Below are 13,208 nucleotides of genomic sequence, written 5' to 3' on the forward strand. Positions count from 1 at the left end.
TTCCTCATTGGATAAACTGTAAATTGTATTTACAATGACAGTACGTAAACGCTAGCGGCACACAGACATGTAAGACAGCAGTAACATTATAAGGCACCAGAGAGATATCATATAAAAATGCTATGACCAGCATGCTGTATATATTGTCTATGTACAGGTTGCATGTGTGTCTCAGTCATCCATTTACCCACTTGTACATGCAGCATATACAAAACATTACTTCTCCTGAAGCCAATTCACAGTAGAAGTTTCTTAGAGTGAAGGAAAGAATGAATTGATAGAAAACGGGCATCAGACTTGTGTCAGGGTCACCAACTGTTATGCAGATTTAAGCAGAGAGAATCCTATATACATATGATGCGATTATGTTGCATCAGCATACATCAGCTCTTGCCTGTATAATCCTTTTTTTCTCATTTCACATCATCAGTACAGTCATATACGCTATATATAGCTGTACATCCAACAGCACATAGTCAGGGTTTTTATGGAGCTGCCCAGACAAATTTGCATTCTGGCACAATCTGTATGAACTTCCATGTTGGTACAATATAGATTTTGTTATGTTGTCTAGATTTATGTATGAATATACAGTAAACAATCAAAATATCAAAACTATCAAAGCCCTTAATATTTTTAAGTTAAAAAAATTAAATAAAATATGAGAAAGAACTTAAGTGTTTAAAGACTTACATACATATAAATAGTTACATATATATTTACAATAGCAAAATATAAGGAAGGTAAAATAAATTGTTTCAGTTGATGCAGCACAAACAATTTATTCTCATCACTCAAAGTAATTATCACAGTGTAATTAAACCACTGAAGTAGTTGCATGAGTGACTACTCATGTATTTTGTGTCAACTGATTGCCTTAAATCCTTTTAGTACCACAGTGTGTGTTTATCTATTTTCTAGTTTATTGTCACGAAGCTGTTTCAACACTAACATGGCTAAATTTTCACTTATCCATCACTTTATCATTCTGTAGACGTTAGCTCACATTAACTTATTCTGAAAGATGTGCAGGAATTCTTCCACAAAAGAATCTACAGTGTGAAGAAGAACCAGGATGCCATTATTTCTGATCAATGAAATGTTATTTTATTGATCAAAGCAGAAAAGGCCATTGGAAATTAATAGTGAGGACGGTCACTTCCAGCCATACAGTTTCTCTCTATGGTAGACACACAAGCCCACACCAGCTTACTGTTTTTGAACACTTGCCACTTTTGAACTGATCTGCCTGTCAGATCAGAAGCTGATCAAGAGTGACAGCCATTTGTTTTCCTTTTAATTACTAATACAGGTTGACCTGGGAAAACACCATCTTGGTTAGTATTACAAATGAAGAGAACATGTTATAACCCAAAATTAGCTTTATCTGATGATAACTGATGACAAAATACACTAGGGCTGTTTAATAGTAACCAACAAACTAGTAAGAATGCTGAGAAATGCCACGTTCCAGCTGGATTTCTGTCTACTAATATGATGAAATATCAAACTCAAACCTCATCATTAATGTGTTGATAAATCAGTCATGTATAGTTCATTTTACTTAAAACTGCAAACCAGACTATGAGTTGCCTGTTTCACAATATCAAAAGAAGAAACTGTTTAACAGACTCGATATGTTTACTTTAGCATAACTGTTTTATTAACTCAATCCAATTAAAGAGTTAGAAGATATCTTCCATGTAATTTTGGACTAATGGAATAATGAGGCACAGACGACAGGAGCTTCTCTACTGGACAGTTTCTATAGAAACAGTAATGCAATTGAAAGGTCACATTTTTACCATACTCTCCATAAGTGGATGAGTGCATGTCTGGCGTATAGCAAGAGAACAGTACAGGACTGAAAGCTTGACTCCTATCCTGAGGGAGTATGGTGACACTGTGGGGGGCATTTTATAGTTTGGACCCACTTGTCCCTTTACAGAGACAGGTCAGTTAAAAAAAAAAAAGTTATTCTGACTGATTTCTTTTTTATATAAAACCATATACACTCTTGACAGAAGGTCTCTGTATGATGCTGCAGATATAGAAGCCCTCTTGGAGCTAGCAGGGGCTCCTGCATTAGTAAGAGAGGATTGCGTCAGTGTAGCGTTCTCGTGGATGTATCAGAAGTCTTGATGTTTGATTAAAGAATAGAATCAACAGTGTCAGATTGCCAGGGCTTTCTCAAAAATGCTGACAGCTTTTGGCAAAAGGAGCAACTGAAGGTGTTCTCTCTCTCCTGCTCTCTCTCTCTTTTCCTCTTCTCCACACATACAGACACACATTGCGCTCTTCTCCATTTTTCTCTCTAAACAGGCTGATAACAGGCATGACAGGTGCCTCCTATTATTTCTCGCTCATATTAAATCCTGCTATGCTTTCTTTATTAGGTGCCTAATACTGCTGAATCCTCTCAGATCACCCCTTATCACCTCAAGCATTACTCTAATTAAATACCAACATGCTGAAGGCATGTCTTCTCACTTCAGATGTTTTGAATGTGGGTATAGTACATTTCTCAGACTAGAAGTAGACATGTTGAGTGTGCATATGTGGGAGCTGCTGCATGTGTACATTTGGGCGTGTGTGCATGGGCGTCTCCTCGTGTGTGTACATTTTGCAGCTATTCTGTTTGATCCTATCTGATGTTAATATCCTGATCTTGCACTTCAGTCAGGTACAAACAAGGTAGTTCACTTTTGAAATGTCACTACAGTCAACCGTATTACTGTTGCATTATCTTTCAGAGACAGAGGCTCTACTGTCCTGGTGTAATGTTCCCTTAATGTACCTAAATGACTATGATGCCTTGTTTCTAAGATCACATAAACAGTATGTATGTATTTTTTTTCTTTCTTTAAGAGACATATGTGCACACAGATATATGCATATATGTGAACTTGTTCTCTGCTGGTCCTGCAGAACTTGCATGATAGCTAGAAGTCACATTTTCTTTTATTTACTTATTTTATTTTAAAGTTACTTAAAATACTAGTTTGGGAAGCTCTTTTTGTTTTCATTTGACTTTGACTCTCCTTGTGCAAGTGGGTTATTTTATGTCTCACCATCAAGAAATTGTACCTAATGGTCATTTTGACTGGAAATTGAGTAAACAAAGGGTGGTCTCCGACCTTTGCATATGATAAATGATGTGTCATTCAGTTAAATAGCTTGTTTTGGAACAGGTTCTTAGATTATGTGTACTTATCATTAGTAATCAGAACTTCTCTCCTTTTTTGAAATGTATGCCCTAAAACTGTTTACATTCAGTCACCATTTTAAAGTGGCTTAGAGGTTAAGGACAAGCTGGAAGCACTAATCTCAGTTCGCAGTCAGACTGAAAGAGCTGCATGGATGGAGTTGCTGGAGCTGTGTGAAAGTTTGTGCTCCAGCCTTCTGTATTTCTTAGCATTCAGAGCTATGTTTTAAAAACTGTTTTGTAATTTAGACATAAATGTGTTTACATTACAATGTCAGACACATAACACATATTTTCAATCAGTCGTTAAAGAATAATTTAGCAAACTCATGTTTACAGAATGACAATTAATTCACCAAGACGTGTGCAGACATGTGAAGTTTGCTTCGTTTGGTTTTACTCAAGCAATATTACTAACAAGTAAAAATGTGTGAGTAAATTTTTAGCCAAACAATGTTCTTTTGTTTTTGTAGATGTAGTATGTCATACAGTGGCATGAACCATATAAATGAGCAGTATCACTATGATTACTTAACCTTTCACCACAGATTACAATATTATCACTACAATATACATTACAATGTAAGCACTATGGGTCAGGGAGATCTTTTCTTTTCAGGAATATATTTCTATTTAGAATCCTGTGGAGTCCAGGACTAGGCTTTATTTCTGTCCAGATTATAGATTCTACATATATTAAGCCCTATTCAGGCAGGATTAGTTTTACCAGAGGGGATCCAGTAATTTGATCTGTATGTGATTTGGCTGGCTGATTTTCATGGGATAAAAGATTTGTGTAATATTAAATTAGCTCAAATAGCCTTGATAGAAGCATCATTATGTGGATGTTGACGTCAGTGTTATGCAACAGGTGTCACACTTCTTAACAGTTAACATGTTGTGCAGCTAAATGGAAAATATGGTATTTAAAAAAATATATAAATACGACAAGAGAGGAGCTTTTCCATATCATTTCAGTGTGGATTGATGCTCCTTGTCAACCAAAATTTGAAATGGTGGTGCATATTCAGAGCGTATGGAAGGGAATACACACTGAATTGGGTCAAATCTGTCCTTTCATTAAAGATAGAATGATGGGTATGCCATTTTCTGTTTTCTTGTCAATCAGTGACCAGCAGTGTTGTAGATTTCAGTAGTCTTGAAATGAGCTTGTGGATTAAGCGAGCTCCATTTTAGAAATTACCCTTGTCTTCATGTCACAAAAAGAAAGAAATATTCTGTTATCTAGTTTTGTTATTACACTGTGAGGACCTCCAGATTTAGTGCATTATAGAATATACTTTGCTCTGGAATAATTAATTAGCAGATTTGTAAAAAATATGGATATTGCAATTTTGAACTGGATTAAAGTCATGGATTTCCTTGTTAATCACTTTAATTACAGTATCCCCCCGGGGTGAAACTAATCCACCTTGAATAGAATTTAAGATGAAACATATACATACACATAGTATTAATAGGCACCTTGTCTTTGGTTTACCCCAGATTTTTTTTTTTTTTTTTTTGAGTCAGGTAGACCCTTGGTACTTTGGTGCATATAGAGCATTGCTCTCCAACTCTGGTCCTGGAGAGCTATCTTCCTGCAGAGTTTAGTTCTAGCCTGTATCCAATAAACTGCCCTGCCCACTACTTAACTCAAATACCTCTCATCCGGCCAATCAGGACCTTACAAAGAGGTTCTCCAGGTAGCTCTCCAGGACCAGGCTTGGAGACCACTGATATAGAATATATTCAGAACATTATTGGAAACGTTTCCTGCTAAAGTTTAGGGTTAACACCATTCATATGTGCAGCTGTTAAACAGTACTTTACCAGGATGCATTCAGTCATACATACCATAACAGAATTTGACAACCATCAGATAATGCACAACGTGATGGCGTATGAAACCAGATCTACTCCGCTTATCTAAGAGATTGTATAAAAATGCATGTTTGCCTAAAACAGTAAGAAGTGTCCTCCTTAGCAGTATTGTGTGTGTTTAATATTACTGTATACCTTATGAATGACTGCCAGCACATATCAAGTAGTTTGTGCTGTGCTAATGAGTGATTGTTACTTGTTAGTCTCATAGCTTCATAGCTGAAGAATTGTGTTTCAATAAGTAGGAAATTGTGTAATTAGATTTTTTACCAAACTACTCTTTTAATAGTTGGTTTAAAGGCCTTTAATATTAGCAAAGTACCCCATCTAGTAGTGAACTGGCGTACTGTACATCTTCTTCTGTGGATTAGCATATATCAATTATCATATAGTGTCTGATCTATATCTAGGTCACTGCACATGTAGGTCCATCTATACAGTACATGCACGCACACACACAGTCAATGGAGTCGTGTGCTGGAGTAATAAAAACTGATTTTTACCTGCATGCACTATTCTTTATGCAGTGATGATGGGCTAGCGTGAGCATTCATATGCAGCTATGATTATGTTTGTCACTAAATGAAACACCATGCACATTTTATATCCCCCCCCGGAGCACTACAGCAGTTCATAGGCATCTGTATTTCACCCTCATAAATGAGAAGTGTCAAAGCAAATCCGTGCAGTGTGCTCGCCTGGGCATGATATTTGCCCAGCGCACAAACACACTCAAAGGCTGCAGAGATCTGTTGAAAGTAGAAAGCTTAATAATACACTTTTTTTCCTTTACGCGTGTGTAATTTGCTCATTGCTTGCTGTAACATTTCATAATTGAATTGTTGTCACCATTAGTGCTGTTAGACTGTTCGCACAGTCTGTTCGCACCGAGCTCAGCCTGTTGCAAAGGCTTTTACACACTTAAATGTCTGTCAGATGCCTCTACTGAAAGCTGTCTTTGAACATATGATAACTGACGTATGGACAAAGTGTGTTATGCATGAACACACATTCAGTTCAGTGTGCATTGCGGTATGTAAACATGCCACCAACTCACATGGGTCACTTGCTTTTGTACAAGTAGTTAAGTGTTACGATGGTTTTCATAACAGTATACATACATACATAGTTACATAGTTAGAGATTCCTTATGCCTTCCACTGCTTTTTGAAGTGAGCTGCATCAGTTGGACTTTTTTTTCTGTCAGCATAACGATTTGAGGTATCTGTCATGTTCTGACATCCTTCCACTGAAGCCTGGCTGCATTCAGCATGCACAGAATGTGAATGATCTGAAAGCGAGACATGGATCAGTGCGTAGATGTGGAGATTTGATTTTAACGAATTAGTAAGCCTGATACATTTCTCTAAAGTAAATTGCTGAAAACAAAGCAATTTATAGCATGTCATGTCATTTAGTGGGATTTAACGCATTTGTCCTCTCTGCAAGTGGTCTTAAGTCAATATTCACATTCCGCAGACTGATTGCCGAGGTAAAAAGATAAGGGAATTAGAAGGCGAGAAAGACAACTGCACTGCAAACCTTCTACAAACATGCTGTAGTTGCGTGTTGATGTCACTGTAGCCTTAGCCCATTTACACCAGCTGAGCTCTACACCTTCAGCACATTTATTTAGCAAGTCAAGAAAGTAGAAAATCCATATTTCATATCCAAAATGCGAGTGCCATAAATATTCAACTATGACAATTTTTGCCGTCCAGCTTGTGGTCTGCTTCATCCGTGTATTCTGCAGCTTCTCATGCGTGACTCTTTGGCACGGAAGGAAAAATGAGATGGAATATTAGAAACGTGTGAAAGGTGAGGCTTTATCCTTTCATTTTGTCATTTGTGTTTGGATTTTCACAGCCTTTGCAGACAGCTAGAGCACATATAATAGAGGGGCTTCGAGACAGGGCACTGCATAAAACCTCATAATTCAAAGGAAAAGTGTAAGAAAATGTCATGGCCTCGCAGGCAAATTGAACACTAATGTTGGCATCTTCTCTTTGCTGTAGCCTCTAGCCTGAGGTGCTGCATGTAACCATCATAGCCTGAGATTATACCTCTCATACACATGCACACACACATGAAGTGAAATGTCAAATTATGTGTATGCTTTGTTTCATGTCTGTGGTTCTGTGTATCAAGCTATGAAGTCAGCAGCAGTGGGACCTAAACTGGTCTGACCTGTTTGCTCAGCGGTTTGACTTGCTTTCTCATACAACATCAGCAAAGAACAAATGTTGCAGTGATCTGAATGGTGCCTCAGTATTAGGGATGGATCACAGAGGCCAGATTCTCTTACCAGCAATCCTCAGTCTTTGAAAGATTGTTTCAAAAATGCATTTTTATTGATATTTGAGGTACAGACAAGCATTGACAAAGCCGAAATGTCACAGTTGACCTTGACAGCCTGCACATCACAACTGACCTGTTTTCTTATCAACATTCCTCTGTTGCTCAGGTGCAACTGATTATTGTGTAGTTTTGTCATGATTCTGATGGTGCTGTACAACCCAGAGGATTAGTTCATCTTAGTCTTCCTTCTTCATGCTGGTAAGGTCATTTCACACAAGGCCAGTTTCTGAAGCATCTTTGAGTGGTGTGTTTGATGGAACTGAAATGTTTCAAACCACCACCATATAACCCCATCAATCCTTCTATGTTTTTTAGTACACATCAAGTTTCTTGTCTAAGATCCATTCAAATTTCTACAGCGTTTGGCAGACGCTCTTATCTAGAGTCACCTACAGTTTAATCATGTTACAGAGGTAGGCGAATGCTGCATTTGGAGTCTAGCCCAAGGACTCTTATGAATATAGTATATGCACAGATAGACCCCAAGACGTCTTGAGCCCCTGCACTTTTGCCCTCAGACTATACAAGTGCCCTGCTTATCGTGTGCATAATTGTGTTATATATGAGCATTCTTCAAGATTGATTTCAGTGAGACTCAGGAATAGAGCTAATGGGTTGGGCTAGGTTCCACACGCTTCATCACGCTTAACCATCTTCTCCTACCAGTAGAGGTGTCGGCTGAATTACTCAAACCTGTCACAGGATGTACAGATCACCGCAGCACTGGAAATCCTCTGAATAATGTAATGATAATCTAGCATCTGTGTCGAGGACTGGGAGGGGCCAATCGTGACAGCATCACATTGTGATTATTTTGAACAAAAACCAAACAGCAGAAATGGTTGCTCATAACTTACTAAGGCAAATTTCTGACATTGTGAAAAAAAGGAAGCTATGTCATGCTCTGTGGAGCTCTTAAGAGCTAATATTTTTGGCTGTCTTGGGAAAAACTCTAAACACTACGTTAGGTTTCCTCTGGAACATGATTACACCATCTCTCTAAGAGGCTGACACTGTAATATGAGTGGATGCAATATGCTGCAAATCAAATTACGTTTAATGCATATTCATGTTGCGCTTTTTTTCCAAAATATCTACGCATCCGGCATCATGTTCCCAGGCGAGGAACAGAACCAACCAGCCACATTGACAACAGTGATGTTCACTACTCCACTATACCAACAAGCCCACTCTCTGTAGCATTGTGAATTATATTTAAAATCATAATCCACTACATTGTTTATCTTGTTAGCTTGGTAGTTACAGAAGAGGTTGTGTACTGTCATGATGATAACTATAAGCCTTTTTTCCTCACAAACAGGAGTAAAAAAGAAATATACTGTTTATGTCATCATGTTTTAAACCTGCTGGTAAATTATTTATTCAGAAAATAAATGAAAAAAGAAGTGCTGGTTATTTTTCCTGCCTGTAGTACTTGCAGAACATAATCAGAAACCGTGTAGATTGAAAGAATATATTGATGTGATTCTGAGGTTTTTCTTGCCATACATGCCCTTGGCTTGCTTGGTCTGGATCTGATATCTATAAATGGGCTCTGTAAAAACATCTATTGTAAAAAGAACTATGTATATTGAATTAAATTGAATTGAATTTATGACGTACAATAATGAAATAAATATCTCTTCCCCTTGCCAGTGACCTGTCCCATGAATGAGGTGCTGACGGCTTCTACAGGGGTCATTCTGAGCCAATCTCCTGGCAGCGGCTTCCCCCACTTTGAGTCATGCTCCTGGGTGGTGAAGGTGGAGCCAGGCTACAACATCACCTTCACAATCGAGCACTTTCAGACAAGTCGACAGTTTGATGAGCTGGAGATCTTTGATGGTGAGTGTGTTGCATTGTGTTTTAACCGCCTACTGCTAGTGCCCATTCTGTCTGTGAAATGGACATAGTCTGGGATAGTTTATATTAGAACGCTATACTAGTTCTCTGTTTGCGAAATGTTGTGACTCTGTGTTGAGCTACTAGCAAGGAATGAGGGGTGAAATGGGAGGAATTAGAAACCCCTCCTGTGAAAATAGTTCAGACCTCTCCACATAGACAGCTGTGCTGAGATAAAACAAGACTGCTCAACTGCAAATCTCCAAAACAGGTAGAAATAGCATTTTATGACTATTGTGAAAAAGAGTTGATCATAGCATTTCATCAGTATATTTTTATTTGTGGCAGCTACAAGATTTAATCAAAGCCATGACTTCAAAAGAAACGTGCGTGATGACCAGGAATGTGCCATGCCCAAGGAGAGTTCACATGTGCCACTGATGCCAGACAGACATTTGTGGAAAGACCAGCAGGACAGATACATGCTCTTTCATACAGGTCATGCAGTGACAGCCATACTTGAAAAGGCAATGGAAATTGCTTTAGTCTGTCGGGATCACATAGGGCAGCTAGCAGGTCGGTGGCCATGCTGTGGGTCAACAGGCTCCCATTTAGAGCGAGATTAGAAACTGGATTACAGGGCCAACAGGTCAGTGCACATACATGGAAGGTCAACACATTTTAGATGCCATTAAAGCAGGAAAAGATCACCACATGGTGGAGACACTGTTACAGACTGAGGAAGACATTCAACTTTCTTCTTTCTTTGTTGCGTTCCTGTTTTTAGGAGTGTAACAATTCATGGATTTAATCAGTGCATTGAGCAAATTTCTGTCAATTCAATTGCAACAGTTCCCTTCTTTTTCCCTTAAAGGGACATTCTGGACAAAAAAAGAAATGTAACCATCACTACATCTATTATAAAACATGCTTACTGGCATTTTACCGATGCTGCAGTAGTCTCTAGAGTGAGTCTTCCTTCTGTAAAGACTAGAAAGACTCCCTTCTGATTGTGTATCTTCCCATTATCTGCTGAATTTAGAAGGAGGCCAGGTATCTAATGTCCCTGCTGGAAAGCTGATTGTTGCAGCTTTATAACTGTTGTACCTGTCTTTAAGTCATCAAATGATCAAATCAATCATGTGAGTTGAGGAGGACAATAAGCTGAAGCATGGTAGCTGGCTATATTATTAGTTACCTCAGTTTGGCTTCATTTATCAGCTTGAAAGGGTAAAAACCTTCTCTCTCTGTCTGTCCATCCATTTTTGCTAAATGAAGGTAGAATCACTGTGTCCTTTATGATTTTGTTCAATCGTGTTATGAGTGATGCCAGCTAATTCTAGCTTGGTTGTATTAATTAGCCTGTATATCAGTGTCTAGGCTTGTAGCCAGGATTGGTTGACACCACAGGGATTCCCACTGTACAGTGCATTTGTGTATTGCATGTTGGGTACTGTAGTGAGAGAACATTAATGAATAAAAACATAAAAACTAGATAAAACTGTGAATTCTGTCAAAGCAATGAGGATGAGGGATAGAATGCTGTGCTAACGATACATTAAACTCTAATTTTAAGCTGGAATTCCCCATTAAGACCCAAAAGAAGACCCAAAATGCCAAAAGAAATTAGTTTTAAAGAATGGTGCATCATTGTGAGCTATTTTGATTATTTTTGTGTTAGACCAGCATTGAAACTACCTAGCAGAATCAAAAACAACCATCACAACTTGTGCTGTAATCTCTGGAACCAGTAATGTAGAGTTTATCTAAGGTACATATGATATTTCATTTTTTTAACACATTTCACAGAGTCCAACTTCTCAAATATCTGCAGCTGCATTTTTTTTTTCCAAAACTGAAGCACTCACTGATTTGACATGTATTGACACTCTTTGGAGAGGAAAATCTATGCTAACCTGAACCTTTGTGAATAAATTTGTATTCATAAGTGTACTATCTGAAGGAGTTTTTACTGTGGCATGCATACAAACACACCTTTTGAAACAGTCGTTTTAATTTAAGAGTGTGGTGCCGCTATAAACTCTTTCATAATCTGTTCATCAGTTTCTTTTTTGTGCAAAGATAAAAACGTTTTAATTGGTTAAAGAGCTGCGAATCAAATCATGGCTTACAAAATCGACCTGGATCATTACAAGTAAAACTAAATTGCACTCGAATTGAATGGTCAACCACTGAAATGTAATTGGGATCAAATAGCGGTTAAGTGAACGATTTACATCCGTGCCTGTTTTGCATTCATTTCACAGATTTATTTGTATTCATGCCGCAGCACATGCATACTGTTTAAAACCTGACAGGGCATGAATGATCTATGGGCTGCATTTCTTACAGAAGAGAAAGTAAGAGAAGGGCAAAGGTAGAGTAAGTGACGCTGGCTGAATGCTCGTAAGGAAACATGCTGTCTTTCTGTGGCTGACAAAGCGCCACGGCTGGTGTGTGTGTTTGCATGTCATCTGGGCGCAGTGTGAGCTTCTCCTTAGGGGAGCTGGCATGCTTGCTACTGATTACAGCGTTTCATCTTCCATCGAGCTGAAGAGCAGGCTACTTTCATCATGTGCTGCCAAACTCAGCTCTCTACGGAGACCCGCTTCCAGCCTGTCCCGAACTCTAAAACGCACACCCTCGCAGGAAAACCCTTTGCCGTAGAGGTGGCCTTCACAAGGCTGGATTCCTCTCAGAGCTTCTGTTATTCTGCAAATGCAGAATATGCTAAAGGTTTTAGGCCTTCCGGTATTTGCTAAAAGAAACAGATGGGCTGTGTTTTGACTATTACAAATGCTTGCCAGTGGTTTTGTTTTGATGTGTGTCTGGCATGTGTGTTTGAAGTTTTGTAGATTTGTTAAAACTGTCAGAAGCAGGTTGTAGAAAGATGTTTCAAACCAGGAAAAACAATAACATTTAACTGTTTATGTATAAAAAGGCTTTTGGGTTTTTGTAGGGTTAGGGTCTTGAGCAGTTAATATAACATCCCACCCTATATACACTGTTTGTCCACATGTATCCCTTCTGATTAGTGAAGATAGCAGACATTGGATGAGCAGATGTCTTCAAACGTTCAGACATATACCACATATATTGATTTGTCTAGACCTGAGTTAAGATCTTTAATGTTAAAGAAGTTGTCCAAGATCACAGTCAGTAAACCAGAAAACCAACACGGAGCAAAAGGGTACAGCTAGAATCAGAGTCATAAATGTCATATACAGGAAAGCAGTCAGGAACACGGATGAAACGCTCAGTACAAACATAGGTGTGCTGATACTTTGCAAATAAATTAAGCTAAAGTCCAGGCTTATATACTAAACTAACAAACATAGGAAACAAGGATCAGGTGTGTGTATAATCAGTAGTCCGGAGATGAAGAGTGCTGATTGGTGGATCATTGGGAGTCCTGAGTCATGTGATGCAAAAAGGGGTTCTGGTAGTTGGAGTCCTGGGCAGCCATGTTGGCTATAGTTTCAGCCAAGCCAAACCAGAGGGAGGTGTGACGCTAGGCTCAAATCACAGTACAATACACTTTCTAATTAGAAAGATTGCAGGCTATACCTTCAATTCTTGGTCTATACAATAGTTATCATATAGCATTATCAATGAACGATGAACAGTAAACGTAGCGTGATCATTATATTCTTTTGCAGTTAAAAGATAGAATAAGAACTATTTAAGAGGACTTCATTCATCTGAATGATTCTTAAAACATCAACACAAAAAGGAAATGCTATGTGAAACTGTTTGTTAAACTGGTGACACGTTATTTTGAGTGATCCTTTTTTAAGGTTAGGATTAGTGCCAGGGTTAGGGTGAGGTTTTGGGTAAGGTTGGGTAAGGTTAGGTTTTGTATAATGGAAGAACATATAAACAATACATCTACTTAATATTAGTAATGTATCAACAGAAC

At 38.3% G+C, this 13,208-nt stretch overlaps 1 protein-coding gene across 1 annotated transcript in view; it reads left to right on the top strand.

Moving 5' to 3' along the window:
- The window catches only part of csmd2 (CUB and Sushi multiple domains 2), a 388,841-nt gene that overhangs the window by 326,925 nt on the left and 48,708 nt on the right, over window positions 1-13,208 (top strand). The window contains exon 47 of the mRNA XM_017694219.2: window positions 9,104-9,292. Coding sequence (XP_017549708.1) covers window positions 9,104-9,292 — 189 coding nt within the window. The remainder of the gene's footprint in view (window positions 1-9,103; window positions 9,293-13,208) is intronic.

The sequence above is a fragment of the Pygocentrus nattereri genome, chromosome 27 (assembly GCF_015220715.1).
Source record: "Pygocentrus nattereri isolate fPygNat1 chromosome 27, fPygNat1.pri, whole genome shotgun sequence".
Lineage (NCBI taxonomy): Eukaryota > Metazoa > Chordata > Actinopteri > Characiformes > Serrasalmidae > Pygocentrus > Pygocentrus nattereri.